General features: G+C 48.8%; 2 protein-coding genes across 4 annotated transcripts; one reads left to right on the forward strand and one right to left on the reverse strand.

Annotated features, from left to right (window-relative positions):
- The first annotated feature begins 20 nt into the window (after positions 1-20).
- On the forward strand, positions 21-6,532 carry Zfyve19 (zinc finger FYVE-type containing 19). 3 transcript variants are annotated; one of them, XM_036186106.1, is made up of 11 exons: positions 21-227; positions 1,680-1,801; positions 1,963-2,013; positions 2,328-2,446; positions 2,544-2,689; positions 3,057-3,165; positions 4,736-4,945; positions 5,349-5,428; positions 5,695-5,793; positions 5,922-6,022; positions 6,110-6,532. In XM_036186106.1, the coding sequence occupies exons 1-11, from the start codon at positions 174-176 to the stop codon at positions 6,186-6,188; spliced, it is 1,170 nt and encodes a 389-aa protein (XP_036041999.1). In that variant the 5' UTR covers positions 21-173; the 3' UTR covers positions 6,189-6,532. The 3 variants fall into 3 exon arrangements, with proteins under 3 accessions (XP_036041999.1, XP_036041998.1, XP_036042000.1); XM_036186105.1 differs by having other exon boundaries at positions 22-227; positions 5,901-6,022; XM_036186107.1 differs by having other exon boundaries at positions 27-75; positions 5,901-6,022.
- Positions 6,533-7,772: 1,240 nt separating this feature from the next.
- Positions 7,773-18,658, reverse strand: Ppp1r14d (protein phosphatase 1 regulatory inhibitor subunit 14D). The gene is made up of 4 exons (XM_036183089.1): positions 18,340-18,658; positions 8,344-8,427; positions 8,098-8,130; positions 7,773-7,905 (listed from the first exon to the last, which is right to left on the reverse strand). The coding sequence occupies exons 1-4, from the start codon at positions 18,595-18,597 to the stop codon at positions 7,840-7,842; spliced, it is 441 nt and encodes a 146-aa protein (XP_036038982.1). The 5' UTR covers positions 18,598-18,658; the 3' UTR covers positions 7,773-7,839.
- Between the last annotated feature and the right edge of the window lie 602 nt (positions 18,659-19,260).

Here is a 19,260-nt window from a genome sequence, read left to right on the forward strand (position 1 = left end):
TCCGCTGCGGCCGGCGGGGTGGTGAGCGGAGAGAGTCAGAATTCCCCCGCGCAGGGCGGCGGCTGGATGGTGCAGGTGGGCGTGTAGAGCTGGGTTGCATAGGCTTGAGGGTCTGAGCGGCCTGCACTGCGCTGGTGAGAGGCTATCCTTCGGATCTGTGGTGCCGAGACGCCATGGAGAGCAGGTGCTACGGCTGTGCTGTCAAGTTCACCCTCTTCAAGAAGGAGGCGAGTGTTCTCCTAGAGAGCTGGAGGGCCAAGGGAGGGCGCGGGGCGAAGGGAAGAGCGCTGGACTTGCAGGCCAAAGATCCAGTTTGCCGGCTTCTTTTTAGTGGTGTGGTTTTGACGAAGTAACTCCGTTAACATTTCTGTAAAGTGGGGCGAATGCCCACTCGCTTTCTGGGTTAAGATGATGGTATGATGAGATCCAGTGAGATGGTAAACGCACTTGCCGCTAAGCCTGATGACCTCAATTCGAACCTCAGGAAGGAGAGAACTCCCGCAAGTTATTCTCTGATCTCCACACACGTGCCATGGCATGCACGTGTCTACACACACACACACACACACACACACACACACACACTCACAACGAAATAATGTAATTAAAATAAAAAGTTTAAGGGGTTTGGTGAGGTGCTGGAGCTGAACGCACCCTATAAATTATAGTGTACTGTCAGTTTCCAAAAGTCACACTTTTTTTTTTCTTTTTACCGCCAAGTGGAGAATCTGCCTCCTGCTTCTCCATTTTCTGCTTTTCTCCATCTCAATCTTTTAAAATCCTATGACCGCTGTGTGTCCCACCGTGACCGTTACTCTCTGTTCTGAAACCTGCCTTATAGGCAGCCTTATCCGGGTTAGATTTACATTTCTTCTTTGTCCCAGGGCGCTATGGAAAGGCCTTCTTGTTCTCAACACAGACTTACTAGGTCCTCCTTGTAAGCTTTTGGGGAGACAGTGGGAATTAAGTGGGATGAATTCATGATATTCAGGATTAGAGCACTTCAGGAGCATGAATTTCAGAGTCAGGGTTCAAATTTCAGCTGTCCTGTCTTATGCACGGAAAGACCTAAATTGAACAAGTCATGTAATTTCTCTGGCCCCTGTTAAAACAGAGATATTAACAGTGGGCATCAGGATCAAATATGATAATGTATGTAAATTATGATGGTTAGGTCAGATGATGGATTTTAAGGTCCAAGCTGTGTGCCTGGTACACACTAAGTACTTAATAACTGAAGCTATTGTTACCACCCTATCCTGAGCCAAACCCCCCACCATCTTGCCAGAGCAGAGAAAGCATAGCATCTGGACTGGGTCTGATTCTCTTTTGTTAACTAGCCAGCGACCTGACTCCCAGGGCTCTGTTTGTTTTCATTGTTCACACACACACACACACACACACACACACACACACACACACACCCGTGGTAAGACTGAAAATGGTAGAAAGCATGTGAGTTTTGCCTGAAATTTTATCTGACCCAAACAAGACTGGAAACCAAGGAATTGCTGTGCCCTCTACCCCTGTCTCTCCCTGGACCCCACTGCTCTTCCTTCCTCCAACATCTGGTTACAACTTCAATTTCTTCTTTCTGTGAGTGCTTACTTAGAGAGTCCCAGAGAAGAGCCAATAGGGGTGGGTGAGAGAGGGCGCCTCCTGTTTCGCCTTTCTTCTAGTACGGCTGTAAGAACTGCGGTCGGGCCTTCTGTAATGGCTGTCTTAGCTTCAGCGCTCTGGTGCCTCGGGCTGGCAACACTCAACAGAAAGTCTGCAAGCAGTGCCACACAGTCCTGACCAGGTGAGAGATGGCCCTGACCAAGGGTTCAGACAGACATAGCAGTAAGCATGAGCAGGCCTGTGGCCTGTGATCCCTGGCCAGAGGTCTGCCTAGGAAGTATTTGGGGTAGAAATCACTGATGATGGGGTGATGGGACTTCTCACACCGCATTTCCCCTCCAGAGGATCTTCTGACAATTCCTCCAAGTGGTCGCCACCTCAGAACTACAAGAAGTAAGTACTGGAAGGGGGGCATGTGGGGACGGCAGAGGACAAGGACCCCGGCAGCAGGACTCATGTCTCCAGATCACGGGTGCGGGCTAAAGAGAATGCCCACCTCCCGGCTCCCGGCTCCCCTCTTAGATTCCGAAAGCAGCTCATTAATCTGTTCTCAGAAAAGGCATTTGGGAGCTCTTCCCTGTCAGGCAGGCTGGGCTGGGCTGCACTACCACATAAATAGAGGCCACAGAAGACTGCCTCTAGAGGTTTGGATGGGTGCCTTCAGTCTTCCCCTTTGCCTTAAGAGTGTCTACCTCATGTCCTGCCAGGCGTGTGGCAGCCTTGGAAGCCAAGAAAAAGCCCAGCACCCTCCAGAGCCAGGGCCTAACTCCACAAGACCAAGCCATCGCTGACCGCCTAGCGCGGCTCCGTCAGGAAAACAAGCCCAGTGAGTTGAAGTGGACAGGGGGACCTAAAAGGCACAGTGCAGGCCTTGGGACTGTGCTGCCTCTGGCCCTTACAAACCCTCTGCCTGTCAATTACAGAGTCGGTGCCCTCACAAGCCGAGATAGAGGCGCGACTAACCGCACTGAAGGGTGAAGTCCAGGGCTCCATCCCTTCCACAGAGGAGATGGAGAATCGGCTTGCAGCGTTACAGGGCAGAGTGCTACCTTCTCACACTGCGAGAGCGGTGAGTGGCATGGCGTGGGGGGTAGGGTTTCCTAGGGCAAGCACCCTACAGAAGCCCAGATCCATGTATGATTGATGATGTGCTTTGCAGGAGTTAGTAAGGCCTCCCACCCCTACCTCCTGAGCCTTAGGCCTGCTTTGAAGCCAGAGAGCAAGTGCCCAGCAGCAGGACTGAGTGCATCAGCAGAGAGTGGATACTCAGTCCTCTTGGCAGCTGCCAGACCTACTTACCTATGTGGACCTTGAATTCATCCCTTCCCATGGGCCTTGAAAACTCTTCAGCAACCAGCCTTGACTCAGACTTCTGGACTTCTGGTGTGGCCTTCCCCGAATTCCTATTCCCCACTGAGGTCCCCTCCTCTGCACAGGCACACCAGGCACCAGACACCAGGACCCAGGCTCAGCAGACACAGGATCTGCTCACACAGCTGGCAGCTGAAGTGGCTATTGATGAAAGCTGGGAACGAAGAAGCCCAGGTAACCTGTCTACTTGGCTTCTCCAAAATCATGCCCTGCCTCTCCTGCTACCCTCTTGGGAGGCAAATATGAGCCAGAGAATGGTCAGCACTGAAGAGCTTCTGTGCACCGAGTGCTTGCTCCAAGGGGGGCTAGTGTAAGCCTCTTGCACCAGCTCTACAGTAAGATGGGGAATTCCAATCCCACCACCTTACACGAGTTCCTTCACCTGTCTAAATCTCTAATCTGAAAACTCAAGCTGTGTGATCAAGCCTATCTCGTGGTAGAAGTCATGAGGAATAAATGGAATAACACAGTAAGTGCCTGGCTCGTACTAAGTACTCAGTGTTGTCTGCAGTGAAGACACCGGTAACGGGGAAGAGGTTTAAATGAAGAGTTAAGTTTCACTTGCCTCCTACGCCAGCCACATTTCAACCCCTGGCTACCCACGTGAGCTTGCAGCAAACATCACGGACAGCATGAACCTGGGGCATGCTATGGCGTGTTCCCAACACCATGGGATTCTTGGACAGTGGTATAGAAAGGCTCCAGAGCAGTATTCCAACTAGGGATGATTTTTACCTCTAGGGCACTTTTGGAAATGTTTGAAGACATTTTTGTTTTCACAGTTCACAGGTGCTACTGGCATCTGGTAGGTGGAAGACAGGGATGCTGCTGACATGCCATTGTGCACTTGTCTGCTCCCCACCCCCTAAAAGAGAATTGTCCCCTTAGACGAGTCCCAAGAACTAAGATTGATACACTGCATTATACACAGTCTCAGTGGGTACCCTCACTGATCTGATGAAGGACTGTTCTTTTGTATAACTGAAGAAATAGACTTGGTAAGCTTAGGTCACGGGCACACAGCCTTTAACTGTCAGGGATGAGTGTTCTACGTAAAGCTATTTTTGCTTTTGTTTGTTTTATTTTTATGAGATAAGGCCTCATGTAGCCCTTGTATAGCTGGCCTCAAACTTGGATGACCATGAACTCCTGATCTTCCTGATTACAGGAAGTCATTACAGGATTGTGCTGTCATGGCCAACTTGCTTTTAAAGCTCCTGCTCTGAAACTCTAAACTAAAGGTGACCATGTCAGAACCACGTCCACTCTGATCAGATTTCTTCTTGCCGATTATCTAAGACAGTTGCTGCCTTCAGGACCTCCCAGAAAAGGTTAATTCCAGCCCTGAAAGACATAGACTAGCTAAACCTTAGCCTCCCGTGTCTGAGCCTTGACTCTCAAGCCCTAGGATAGCACCCTATATCAGCTAGGTGGGTGGAGGTTGATGCATTTGAGCAAGACACAACGAAAGTTACTATTTTCGCCAGGCATGATGGTACACACTTGTAATCCTAGAATTGTGGAGCAGAGGCACGAAGATCGAGGGTGCCAGCCTGGACTCCATAGCAAACCCCCATCTTTAATTTAAAAAATTATTTTATATTTGGAAAAAGGGAAGAAATAGTAATTTTGTTTATAATATAAGCCAAGTACTGAGCAAAAAAATTGATAACATATGGTTAAAAAGTCGTTGAGAAATGGGTTCTGGAATTCTTCTGCCTTCGTAACTGTCTTCCCCTTCCAGTGCCCTCCCTCCAGAATGACCTCAACAAGGGAGGTACAAGGAACCAGCACACAGATTCCCGGGGGCAGGCCAGCCCATCCCTGGAGAAGGAGAAGAGCAGGTTGCTGGCTGAGGCTGCAGTTGAGCTACGGGAGGAGAACACGAGGCAGGAACGGTTCCTGGCTCTCGCCAAAAGATTGGCTGTACTTCAGGGACAGGACCCCAACAGAGGTAAAGGCTCAAGCCAGCCTCCTTAGTCGGGCCCCCAGCCAAGGCCTGCTGCCACCTCAGACTACCCCCCTGCCAGTGCTGATGCAGGTACTAAGGGTCCCTGTACCAAAGGATCTGCCGTGTCCTGTGCAGAGCCATGAGATATGATGGGGCGGAGCAGGGAATGAGGATCAGAGGCAGCCATAAGAGGCAGTGGGACCTTCAGTCTCTTTGGGTGCTAATGCTTCTTCTCTACTGCCCTCGTGCTCAGGGCTGATGGCTGGGGTAGGGAAGCACAGCAGCTGGATTCTCAGCTCTGAAGTAGGTATCCCCAGGGAAGCAACAGTTCTAGGAGACAGGAGGGCAGCCATGTGGTGAAATCTCTCACATCACTCCTTCCTCTGTTCCTGCCCTCTCATTCAAGTGACCCTCCAGGACTATCACCTACCAGACAGTGATGAGGAGGAGGATGAAGAGACAGCCATCCAGAGAGTCCTGAAGCAGGTAGCCTTGTTACCCACCCCGTTGCCCCTGCTCTGCCTCTGCCTCAGTGGTGCGCTGGCTGGCTGCTCTTCCTCACTGGCTTCTAGGGCCACATGAGTGGACATTCCACAGCTCCAATTTTAGTTGGGGTCTATATTTCCTATCTCAAGAAACCAGGAAGGTACAACAGGAGCTAAAGGGTGAAGAGCTGAGAAGTTCGGCCAGAAATGCTGTGAGGGGAGCCTGGGCTTAGAGCAGGAAGTACTTCTCTTCCTCTCTCTTCACAGCTCACTGAGGAAGCTGCCCTGGATGAGGCATGTGGCTTTAACATCCCTGTGGAAGCAGCTCCCCGACCCCGGGCCCAAGCCAGCAGGGCAGAGACTGAGGTGAGAAAAGCCCCCACAGGCATCGCCACACTTCCACAGCCTTGCACCTGGCTCACTGCTCATCTGTACTTGACTTCCCCCATTCCTCTCCCTCCCTGAACACCCAGTCTCTGCCTCCTGGGCCCCAGGCTGAGGAAGAAGAGCTCCCCTGGTGCTGTATCTGCAACGAGGATGCTACCCTGCGCTGTGCTGGCTGCGATGGAGACCTCTACTGTGCCCGCTGCTTCCGGTGGGTACAGGTAGAACGTTCTAAGGGTAGATTGATCTTGGCTTGAGGGATGCCAAGATCTCTGCCATTCACCCCTTTGCTCCCCAGGGAGGGCCACGATAACTTTGATCTTAAAGAGCATCGGACTTCTGCATACCACCCCCGAACTGCTGGCCGAGAACACTGAGGAAAACCCTGGTGACCTCCTGAGGTGGCAGTGCCACAGGCAGCCAGCAGGCTGTCATGGCCACCTGGGCCCAGGCTCAGGGCATCCAGTGGGATAGCAGATCTGGCTCTACTGATGGTAAACACACTCTCTTCGAGCTTCACAGTCCTTGTATGGAAGCAAAAGTCCATTGAAGATAATGACTCTTAGAGGAGCCGGAGGAAAGGAGGAGTAAGGGCCTTCCTCCAGGAGCCTGGTCTGAAACTGAGAGGCAGATGGGGAAGTGCGGACTGTTCCTAAGGATGAGCTCTGAAACCTGGTTCCAGGGCCTATAGTGGATCTAATAAAAATAAGTTGTTCAGTCATCAGCCCCAGATTTGTTTGTCTGTACTGGGGATTGAACCCAGGGTCTTGCACATGCTAGACAAGGACTCTACCACTGGGCTACAGCCCTAGCTCCAGACTCTTTTTATTTGTGAGTTTGTTTCTGGCAGTACCGGGGATTGAACCCACACCTCATACATGCTACACTAGCATGCTCTTCCACTGACCTATACCTCCAGGCACCCAACACCAACTATATCCAGAATCCTGTGGCCCCTGAGCCTGAGGCCTGTGAGAGGTGCTAATAACGCAATAGGCTAGAAACTGACTCCTGTGGAATTCATGAAAAGGTGTAAGCTCCCAGCAAGGACAGTTCCACCATCCTAGTGGTCTCATACCAAGTAAGTATGAATATTCATCTTAGTGAATTGTGCCTTCTACTCAGGATAGCTCAGCTTAGCTATAAGACCCTTCCATGTTGGATATCTGTCCCTCTAGTACTTAAACAGTGAATGTAGAAACACAATATACATGCCCTGCTTCCTGCCTTGACCACAGAGGACCTACCTCCTGGCTCCTGTCCCATCTTGCCTTCCTCAGAGATCCAATATCTGTCTTCCAACAACTTTGCCCAACCCCTGGCACTCCCTTTCACTGTACATATCCTCTGATTTGTCCTTCTTTTCCACATTCACTAAGGGCAGAGACTGATATGGGTGAGTACCATCTAGAGATCCCTGCTATACTGTGAGTGGAGGAGGGGTCAACCTCCTTGAATGCTCCAGATCTAGTGAGATGCTTCCTGTTGCCTCCTCGGTGAAATTCAAAACTTCTCTTTGCCAGTTGGGCCCCTCTTGTTGGTGATGCCAGGGGGCTGTGTGCTTTATGCACATGGCCTCTGTCCTTCACTATCCCAATCTCTTCAAAGCCAGGCTGTGATCGCCATCCTTGAATTCTCAACACCTGTTGGCATTGGGGGTGGGATGAGAGTGATAGATGGATGAATAGATGATGCAGGCACAGCCAAGGGACTTAGGATGCTGGTCTCACAAGATATCACTTCCCTTCTCCCTTCCCCCAGCTAGATACACCACACTCCACACACTTAGCTGGTCTCCTAAAGATTTTATCCTGGCTGCCAATGAAAGCATTAGGCAACAGTCACAACTGACTCGCAGAGAGCCCAGCAGAGAGAGCCCAGCAGAGAGAGAGAGCCCAGTAGTAGCTGCACACACACTTGAGTTGTACAAGTGTCTCTCCTTGTCTTCTGCATCCCTCGTCTGTATTGAAGACCTTTCAGCCAGCATCCAGGGCAGGGCTGAGGCTACAGAAGATGGTCTCTCCAGTATTATTTCGAAGGCCTGCTGAGTCTCCGAAGCTTCTTGAGTTGACTGAGCAGCTCAGAGATGAAAGGCTGAGGGAGAAAGAGCAACAAGATGAAGCAGGAACTCACAGCTCCCCTGCTGCTCTCCCTAATCCATCTTCGAATGTCCCCCAGAGCAAGAAAAGGAAAGAGTTCCCAAGGGCCAAGCTTTCCTTTCAGATGCCCCTCTTATCCTAGCTGCCCCCATTAGGCCTTCCACTGCAGAAGTAGAATATGCCTTACCTCTCTGTCACAGGGGCAGTCTTGGAGAATGGCCTGGGTGAAAGAGAGCCAGGTGAGCCGAGCCATATGACTTCCCCACAAGCGTCCACCAGCCTCCCAAGATCCCTCCCCTCTCTGTAACTTGGTTCTCTGCAGCTGGCAGTTAGCTCAGTTGGTTAGTGTGCTGCTGGAAGTCAGTTCATGACACCCAGGGAAGCAGACCCCAGGCTCCCAGCCCTACTTCCAGTCCCCAGTTTCCCATCCTACCTCCAACTGAGTCCTCTGCTCCTCTGTGGATAGTTCCATGAGAGCTTCCAGATCAATCTCAGGCTCAGAAGGAGCTTCTTGACCCTAGTTCAGAGTAACGGAGAGATCTGACCGCCTGCCTGGTGCTAGAAGAGCAGTCACTGTCAAGGACTCGCTCATCTCTGCCTTCATCTGTGGTCTTCCATAGTGATCCCTCCTCAGCTTACTCAAAATGCCCATTGATTATTCTGTCCAGTGCGCTTTTACCAAGTACCTCCAGTGCTCTACACAAAGTGGAAAGAGCTACTCAGGAAGAGTGACTTCACTGGTGCTGCAGTGTCAGTACTTAGGCGGAGGAAAGCGGATCACTAGACTTCAGAGAGACCTTGTCTCAGAAAGGAGGGAGAATGGCCCTGGGGAGATGGCTTAGTGGTTAAGAGCACTGGCTGCTCTTCCAGAGGACCTGGGTTCAATTCCCAGCACCCACATGGAGGCTCACAACTGTCTGGAACTCCAGTTCCAGGGCTTTCTGCACTCCCTTGAATACCAGGCAAGTATTTGGAGAACAGACATACATGCAGGCCTACACACATAAAATAATAAGATATTTGTCGAGTGTGGTGGTGAACACCTTTAATTCTAGCACCTGGGAGGCAGAGGCATCTCTGAGTGTGAGGCCAGCCTGGTCTACAGAGGGAGTTCCAGGACAGCCAGGGCTACACAGAGAAACCCTGTCTCTAAAAACTCTCCCAAATAAGAAGGTGGGAGCTTGGGAGCTGGGCATGGTGGTGCATGCCTGTAATCCCAGCTATCTGGCCACTTCAGTGCCAGTCTAGGCTACGTAAGACCCTATCCAAAGGGCAGGGGGAGAGCCAGAAGAGACGGCTAAAGCACTGGCTGCTCTTTCAAAGGATCCGGGTTTGAGTCTCAGGACTTGCACAGTGGAAGCAGAGAACTAACTCCCACAAGCTGTTGCCCTATGATCTTTATATGTGCCCCTCAGATGTGTGGATACAAACAAATAAATACATGTTATTTACAAATTAAAACAGGCATGGGGCGTGGCAGTGAGTGCTTGTAATCCCAGCACTGGAAAGGTAGAGACTGGTAGATCTATGAGGTTTGCTACTGGCCAGCCTGGCTTACTTGTGAGTTTCAGGCCAATGAAAGACCCTGTCTTTTGGGTGGAAAATGCCCAGTGTGGTAGCTCAGCCCATTAATCCCAGCACTCAGAAGACAGAGACAAGCAGATCCCTGAGAGTTCAAGGCCACCGTGGTCTACATAGCTAGTTCCAGACCAACTACAGCTGAATATCAAGAAGCTGTCTCAAAAAACAACAGAAGGCCCGGGGGGTGGTGGCGCACACCTTTAATCCCAGTACTCGGGAGGCAGAGCCAGGTGAATCTCTGAGTTTGAGGCCAGCCTGGGCTACCAGGTGAGTTCCATGAAAAGGTGCAAAGCTACACAGAAAAACCCTGTCTCAAAAAAACAAAACAAAACAAACAAAAAACAACAAAACAGAAGGCATCCTAGATAGTCCAAGATGGCCCCTAATTTGCTGTCCTGCCTCAGCCTCCCGAGTACTGGGATTATAGGTGTGTGCCACCATACCTAGCTGGGTATTTTATAATCATAGTTAAAAAAAATATGTGTGTGTGTTCAGGAACACATGATGTGGGGTCAGAGGGCAGCTTGTGGACTTGGCTCTCTCCTCCACCATGGCTTCCGGGGATCAGCTCAGGTAGCCAGTCTTGCTCAGCGAGTGCCTTTACCACTGACCCACTTCACCGGCCCCATCTGTACTTTTCTTTAGCGGTTTCCAATTTTCTGTTTTTCCATTTGACTATTTAATCATTTGGAATCTGCCTTTCTCCAAGCAAGTGTCTAATAGCTGCTGTGAACTTGGCACTATGAACTTGGGAACCTCGGTGAACAAAGATCTTGCCTTCACGCAGCTTCCATATTATCAGCAGTTAATGAGTCATAGCATAAACAGATATGAGGCCAGACCGGATGGCACACCAGTGTAATCCTAGCACTTACAAAGCTGAGACAGGGCTGCTGTGAGTAGGAGGTCAGCCTGGGTTATATAGAGAGGACCAGACCCACCAGGGTTACATAGCAATGTCTTAAAACAGAAGAGAAATTGGTAGCAACAGCAGCAACAAAGCCAGACACAATAGCAATTCAATTACATAATTTGTTTAAATTATGTTAAATAAAATATATAAAAATGATAGCAATTAAATTACATAATTACATAATTTGGTTAAAGGTAAATGTTATTTGGGGAACTTCTTGGGTGATGGAGGTATTTCTTACCTTGGTGGTGGGACATTTTATAAAGGGAAAAATATACTGTATTTTTATGCACACTGCAAAAGGGCACATTTTACTCTGTCAATTTATAGTCAATAAAGTTGGCTTTGTAAATTACAAATAAATAAAACGGATCAAATGAAGTAGTAAAACGGAAAGGAGCCCTCATCTACCTCCTTCCTCCTCTCACTAACAGGTAACACTATTAACACTTGGGGTCGTCTGCCCTTTTTCCAAATCAGTATTGCTCGGGTTATCCCCTCCCCTAAGCTCTAGACCCGCTCCCTTCACGTCTTCCATCTGGAACTCATCTCATTCATCACTCACACATTTATGTCTACTTATTAAAGGCATGCTCTGTATCAAAGATGATGAGTCTTAGGGCTGTAACAGCAAGACAGACAGACAACATGGTCCTGCCCTTGGAAGCCATAGGCAAGTGAAAGGGCAGTTACAATAGATGGTGACAGACAGATGCCTTGATGAGAGATCACAGGAGTACATGAGAAGGAATGCTCACCAAGTTGGGGATCAGGGGGAGCATCCTCTACAATCTAGAGAGTAAAAATCAGCCAGGAGCGGCCTTGCCTAGCATGCACAAAGCTCCAATTCAGGCCCCAGGACCAGCATAAACCCAGCACACTTGTAATCCCAGCACCTGGGAGGTAGAGACAGGAGGTCATCCTGGGCTACTAAGCCTGAAATGAGACCCTGTCTCCAAAGTAAATAAATAAAAAAACCAAACTTTACCAAATCCTTATGCTTATGCTGGGGGGTGGGTGACAGGACTAGATGATTCTCATAAGTAGGTAACTACGAAATGGCACAAAATGTACGAACAAAAGTCAAATGTCAGAGCACACACCTGTGGTGCTAGGTCTAAGCTAGCCTGGGCACATAGCAAGTGAAGGGCAGTAAGGGTTACATAGCAAAATTCTTAAAAAAAAAAAAAAAAAAAACCCAGGGTTGGGGATTTAGCTCAGTGGCAGAGCGCTTGCCTAGCGAGCACAAGGCCCTGGGTTCGATCCTCAGCTCTGGAAAAAAAAAAAAAAAAAAAAACCTGGTCATTCTTGGTAGCACACAGCTTTGATCCCAGCACTCAGAAGGCAGAGGCAGGCTTATCCTTCTGGGTTCAAGGCCAGTCTGGTCTATGTAGTGAATTCTAGGCTAGCCAATGCTACACAGTGACAACCTATTTACCTGGATGAGGGAGAGGTGCAAAGAGATGGCTCAACAGATAAAGGCTGGTGACTTCAGTGTGATCCCCAGACCCCACAGTGGAGGAGAAAACCAATTCCCAGAAAGCTGTCCTCTGATCTCTACATGTGCATGATGACACGTGTGAGCCTACAGTCACTCACACACACACACACACACACACAAATTGTCTTAGTTAGGGTTTCTATTCCTATGGGAAAAACATCATGACCATGGCAACTCTTTTTTTTGTTTTGTTTTGTTTTTGTTTTTCGAGACAGGGTTTCTCTGTAGCCTTGGAGCCTGTTCTGGACTAGCTCTGTAGACCAGGCTGGCCTCGAACTCACAGAGATCCACCTGCCTCTGCCTCCCGAGTGCTGGGATTACAGGTGTGCACCACCACTGCCTGGCTCCCACGGCAACTGTTATAAAGAAAAACATTTAATTGAGGTGGTGGTTTATAGTTCAGAGGTTCAGTCCATTATCATCATGGTGGGGAGCATGGCGCCATGCAGGCAGACAGGGTGCTGGCTGTCTCGATCAGAAGGCAATAGGAAGTGGACTGTGACACTGGGAGTAGCTTAAGCATAGAACTCAAAGCCCACCCCCACAGTGACACACTTCCTCCAACAAAGCCACACCTCCTAATAGTGCCTTTGGGGGCCTTTTTCTTTCAAACCACCACCACCATAACAATAACAATAATAATAATAATAATAAAATGTCAGACATGGTGGTACATACTTGTTACCCCAATAGTTGGGCTAAAACAGGAAGCCAGCCTGAGCTACATCATGAGATCTAGGCCAGTCTGGGCTACAGAAGGAGATGTTGTCTCAAAAAAACAAAAACATGTGCTGGAGAGATGGCTCAGTGGTTAAGAGCACTGTCTACTCTTCCAAAAGACCTGGGTTCAATTCCTAGCACCCACATGGTTGCTCACAACTGTTTGTAACTCCAGTTTCAAGGGATCCAACAACCTCTTCTGGTCTCTCCAGGCACAAGACAGAAACACTCATACGTATAAAGTAATACAAGAAAAAAAATGAGCTGGGCGGTGGTGGCGGACGCCTTTAATCCCAGCACTCGGGAGGCAGAGCCAGGAGGATCTCTGTGAGTTTGAGGCCAGCCTGGTCTACTGAGCGAGATCCAGGAAAGGCGCAAAGCTACACAGAGAAACCCTGTCTTGAAAAACAAAACAAAACAAAAAAAAAAAAACCCACAATATTTTCAGATACTGCACAATAAAGAACTTGGGAATATTACTATTGAGTCCAGAAAGAAAAGAAACAAGATTTCTTCCTGGAGGATCCAAGCAAAGCACAGTGGTGTCACTGAAGCCATGTGACAGAGATGGGACCTGGAGAAGACTGAGGTAGCTGAAGTCACTGCACTAATTTCTGTGTAAGGACAGTTATGCAGAAAGAGCTAGGGCGATCGGCAGAAGGGACTCTTGAGTCTCTGCTGAGCACTAAGATGCATACTCAGAACCAACTGTGAGGGGTTGAAGGCACAGAGGTGGGCCGTTCTCAGGCCTAACACAGGACTGGACATAAATCAAGTCTGAGCAATGACCTCAGAAAGGTCACTCTACTCTGGGAGGGCCAAGATTTCCGGGGTTAAAGGCAACTTTGCACTAATCCCATCAAAGTTTAGAAACAAGTGTCAGATTAAACTGAACCACTAGTAACTTTACCATCAAATAGAATAAAACCCAACACTACTTAAACAAAGATTTTTTTTTTTTTTTTAAATGAAGCTGCTTGAGCCGGGGCAATGACTCAGAGGTTAAGAGCACATAGTGCTCTTGTAGAGGAGGTAAACTCAATCCCCTGCTGCATCCACATTGGGAAGCTCAAAACTGCCTGTAACTCTAACTCTAAAGGATTTGATGCTCCTGGCCTCTGAGGGCACCAATATTTTTATGCATATACCTACATAGAGTACACAGAGACATGTACACAACTAAAAATAAAAAAACAAATCTTAAAACATATCCAGCTACTTGACATTCAATTCACAATGCCCAGAACCCAATGTCTACACCTAAAGTTAGGTGTAACTTCAGTGGTGAAAAACTTGAATAGCAAGTGTGAAGCCCTAGGTTTAATACACACACACACACACACACACACACACACACACACACTCACATACAAACACCAATAATCTCAGAAATGATAGATATGATGGAATTTCCAGGTAGGGAAATGAGAAAAATAGAAGATAAAATCCAAATTAAGCATACGCATGTAGTACATGTTTAAAATGTTAGTGCTCCAGATGGCAGTGGCGCACACTTTAATCCCAGCACTCAGGAGGCAGAGCCAGGCCAATCTCTGTGAGTTCGAGGCCAGCCTGGTCTACAGAGCGAGATCCAGGACAGGCACCAAAAAACTACACGGAGAAACCTTGTCTTGAAAAAAAAAAAGAGAGAGAGAGAGAGAGAATAAAAATGTTAGCACCCAGAAAAGCTGAGGCAGGAGGATCAGGAGTTCAAAGCCAGTCTGGGGAATTTATCAAGCCTGTTCCAAAATGTAAAGTAAAAAACTGTCCATAGGGTGGCTGGAATGTAGCTCAGATGATGGAGTGGTTGTGCAGTAGTCACAGGCTCTGGGCTGAACCCCAAGAACCACATGAACCAGGCATGGGGACACAAACCTGTAATCCAGCACTCCAGCAAGAGCTTGTAGAATCAGGAGTGTTCAAGGTCACTCGCAGTTCCATAGAGTTTGAAGCCAGTCTTGGCTACATTAGATGCTATCTCAAAACAACAGCAAAACTCAAAAAAATGGACGAACAGCTAGATAGGTTTAAATGGACATAGCTTAGTGGCAGAGTGCTGGTTTTGCCTAGTATGCATGAGGCCCTGACTTTAATTCTTCATTACACTCAGTGGTAATAATCCCAGCACTTGGGAGGCAGAAGCAGGCAGACCTTTGAGTTCCAGGACAGCCAGGGCTACACAGAGAAACCCTGTCTCAAAAAAAAAAAATTAAAAAATTAATTAAAATGTTAATAATTTAATAAAACATATAAAATGGGTTGGGTGTGGTGGCATATGTCTACAATCCCAGCATTCAGGAAGCAGAAGCAGGAGGATTGCTGAAAGTTTGAGGCCAGCCTGGGCTACGTAGTGAATTCTAGGCTACACACACACACACACACACACACACACACACACACACACACACACACACACGGCTACGTATAAGACCCTGTGTCAAAACACCAAAAATAAAGTAAGAGTCAAGTGGGGCATCTGGAAGTGATAATATTTTAAGTAAAGGCTTTATTGGATGGGATTAACCCCACATTTAATTCTGAAAAAAATAAAAAAGTTTAGAGAAGACAGCCCAAGGGGTGGATGCTGAGTGGGACGTAGAATACAGCCTGGTCTGCAGATCATCCGTCAGCCTAAGTGAGTGTATCAGAACCTCAGAGGGCAGGGGAAGAGCCAGGGCAAGATGGCACATGCCTATAACTCTAGCTACTCTGAAGTCTAGAGTTTTGGGCTAGTTTAGGCTACACAGTAAGACTGTGGTGACATTTTGTGTATGCTCTAACAAATAAAGCTTGCCTGAAGATCAGAGGGCAAAGCCAGCCACTAGTCAGCCAGAGAGGCCAGGCCGTGGTGGCACATACCTTGTCAAGCTGACAGTACTTTTAAAAAACTATTAGTTTTAGTGTTAGTATTACTATTAGTACTAGTACTAGTACCAGTACTAGTACTAGTATTATCCTGTGTATGATGGCAGGAAGCATACCATAGTCAGAGGACAACTTTGTGGAGTTGATTTTCTCCTTCCACCTACTGGGGTGCAAGGGATCAAACTCAGGTCATCAGGCTTATGTGGTAGCATCTTTACCTGCTTAGCCACTTCAGTGACCCCAACAATACTTTTAATTTACTTACGTATTTGGTGGAACTCAGGATTGATGTGAAACCCAAGGTCTCACACATGCTGAGCCAGTGTCCTACCTACACTGAACTTTTGTGTATATTTTTTATTTCAAGATAGGATCTCACTCAGTTGCCCCAGCTCTAAAATGTCACCATCTCAACAGGAACGTGTTCCAACTGTCACCAGGAAAATCCAGTATCATGGACACTGCAGGAAGGAAATATTTCACTCTTGGTCAATGGTGTCCCCTGCTGATATGCTCATTAGATTTGACCCTAAGGCAGTGGACAGTAACCTGAGTCAGAGCTCTCCACAGATTTCAGGGGACTGAGTGGTATAGGGGATGGGAAAGGTCAGTAAAAATAGTGAGTGTGGACAAATCCTTTAAGGAGCCTGATGTGAAGTGAAGACCTAAGGGATAGAAATAGTGTATGGGGCCGGTTCCAAATCCTCAGGTTACTTCTAGAGAACAGAAGCTTCTGGGCCCCAGACTGTGTGTATCCCAGATTTGGTTCCCCACAGACCCCAGGCCAAGCTACACACCCAAGGGGACACTGGTCCTCTGAGGATGTCCTCTGGGTGTCATCAAACTGAACAGGAGGCACATCCCGGTAACCATTCCCAACAGTGCAGCAGGACAGGGTGGGCAGGACAGAGCCATGGAGGTGGAGGGCACTACAAAGGAAGAACTGAAGCTGAGCCAGTCCGGACTTACCCTGACCTATGTCTAAGATGCCCAGCCACCAGGAGCTTCCCAGGCACTTAGCTGCTTCCTGCTGGCACCTTTGGACAATTGCCATGGAAACTACAGGCCAGGCGTTTTATGCCAGTCATTCCCTGGGAGCGGCCCTCCCACAGGCCTTGTTTTCCAGTATTATGGGTACATGACTATACACCCTCCCCTCCTCCATCTTCACCTTGTAAAACAAGGTTCTCCGGCTGCTGCTTTTCTCTGTTGCCCGGCAGGACTTGCCCTGAGGTGTCTGAAATATGAGACTTTTCAGGCAAGTGCACAAGAAACCCTTGGAAATGGAACTGTAGCCAGTGGGGAGGGGCCGGAAGCAGTAAAGTGGGGGTGGCGGGAGGTGCCCTGCAAAACCACAACAGACGGGGACCAAGAAAGTCCTCCCCTCTAGCTCCCAGCTACCAGAGATGCTCGGGGCATCTCTCTACCCTCTACAAGGAGGCTAAGGATGCTTCAGCAGAGCGAATGTGTGCTAAACGGCCACAGGATACAGTGAGCTGTAAGACTGGCCAGACCTCATCTGCCCCTCCTTTTGTATTCCCATAGCAGGACAGCATCCCTGCAAGAATCACAGGTCCTAACACAGAACCCAAAGAAGGAAAGAAGGGAGCGGGCTAAGGAGGAAGGGAGGAAGGAAAAGAAGGAGGGAGGGAGGGAGGAAGGGAGGGAGACTGGCAGGCTAACAAACACTCTTGTGAACAAAGAGAGCTGGTCCTGTGGGTTAATCTCCTAGAACCAGCCATGGGGCTTATAAATGCCCAATGCTTGAACCTGCTTTAATAGATTTAAATTCTCACTGGCTGTTCAAATAAAAGCCCAAACTCCCAGGGGTCAATCTATACTCCTAGTCTCATGGCTTCCTAGTTGTGTGACTTTAAACAAGTCACCGGTGTATCCCGGGTGGCCTTGAATTCACTAGGCAGCTGAGGATACCTGTGAACTCTTGACCCTCCCGTAGGAATGTGCCACCAGGAATGCAATGCCAGGGGTCAAAGTCAGGGCTTCATGCACACACTTGACCAACTGAGCTCTCCAGCCCGAAGTCTCCACTCAGCTGTAAGACAGTACCTACCTGATGGGGTTGTGGGAGGGTTAAATTGAACAATGCATGCCCAGGCTTGCCTTGTGGTTAAGAACTGTTAAGAGGTCAAAATGTTATTCTTGATGTATCAGTTGCTACTGCTCTGGGATCAGCGTTGATGGGGTCCAAGAGTACTCCCTTCTGTGACCAGGGACAAAACCCATCCTTTCCCAGGCTGAGGCTGAAGAGAGGCCACATGTCAAAGCCAGAGGGGTCATGGCATCAGTGATTTCCCTGCCTGTTCTGTCTAGTTCCGCATGGCCCGCTCTGAGATAGTGGAGCGGGTCCACATCTGTGCTGGCAATATGGTACCGAGGCAGTCAGCACTTCAACCATACCTATGTGACTTGGCACCGAAATTTTAAATTTCATTTCATCTTAACTCATTTAAAGCTAATAGCCACAGTGTTGATAGGGACAGTACTGGACAATGTGGCTCTAAGCATAGATGTACAGAAGAGGCGTAGTAGTAGTGTGGCCAAGCATTTACTCTTCAACTGCCATTTGAATCTCACTGTTAGCAAAGAGACAGACCAGACATGGATAGCCCATCGTATAGCTCAGAAACTGAGTCCAGGCAGTGCTAAAAGGCCTTTTCCATAACACAAAGGGGTTAAAGACTTTTCTTCCATCTGAAGAAGGAGCATGCTCCAGGACAGCATCTCACATCAACCCTCCAGCTCCCCTGGAAGTCTCTAAGAAAGCTTCCTGGATCTCAGGACCTGACCCCAGGTCTACAGTCTCCGGCAGCCTCCCTCAAGCTACCCACCTGGAATAGCTCCTGAACCTGAGCATCTACCCACTGCTCCATCTCCAGCCAGCGCTGCAGATGACCTCGGTCATACTTCACCGTCAGCCGGCTGGGTCTCCGGGACCTGGGCAACTTAGAAATGTCCAAGTGAGTCTTTGATTCTGAGTCTGTGGATGACGTTCTCCTTCTCCTCTCAGAAGCCCAGTGGACCTTCTTGTCTGGGTTGTCTCTGTCAGGGTTGGGAGATGTACAGGAAGCAGGACTTGAGGACAGCATGGACAGATTGGACTGGGCCAGGAGCTGGGGGAAACTGCTAGTTGCAGGCCAGGGCACAGAGGAAAATGAGGGACAGAGAATACAGGGAGAGGCCCACAAGGAAGAAAAGAGGTGGGAAGAGGGCCAAAACTCTTGGGAGGGACAGGGGTCAAAGATCAATTGGGCTTTGTTTAGTGCTGGGAATGAGTCTCCTGGCTTCCCTCTGACAGCCAGTGGCAACCATGTCCCAGCCTCCTTTCTGCAGCTGCTGAGGCCCACAGAAACGTAAACCTCAGACAAGCAAAGGTCAAGAGGCTGCCAGGCTTGAGAAGAGGAAGGAAGGAGCCTGTGAGTTCTGAGGGGGTCTGGGGCTCCTACCTGTCTTCCACGGATAGCTCTAGAACATGACTAAAGTCACTCACCTGAATCCCCTCAATATCCCCTCTTCTTGGAACTAAATGGTCCACAGCAGGCCTGAGCAGCTGTGGCCAGACAATTCTGGTTCCTGCAGGAGTAGGATTCCTGCCCAGAGTGAGACAACACAAGGGTAATCTCAGCCAGTGGATAGAGTTGGCAGATGGCTACCTCTGACCCTGTGGCCCCGTGTCCTGTGTCTGGGTGTGTCTGAATTTGATCTGCTATCGGCTCTGCTGCTGTGATTGTTAAGGCAAATTTATGCAGCCT

This window comes from Onychomys torridus, chromosome 4 (assembly GCF_903995425.1).
Source record: "Onychomys torridus chromosome 4, mOncTor1.1, whole genome shotgun sequence".
NCBI classification, from domain to species: Eukaryota; Metazoa; Chordata; class Mammalia; order Rodentia; family Cricetidae; genus Onychomys; species Onychomys torridus.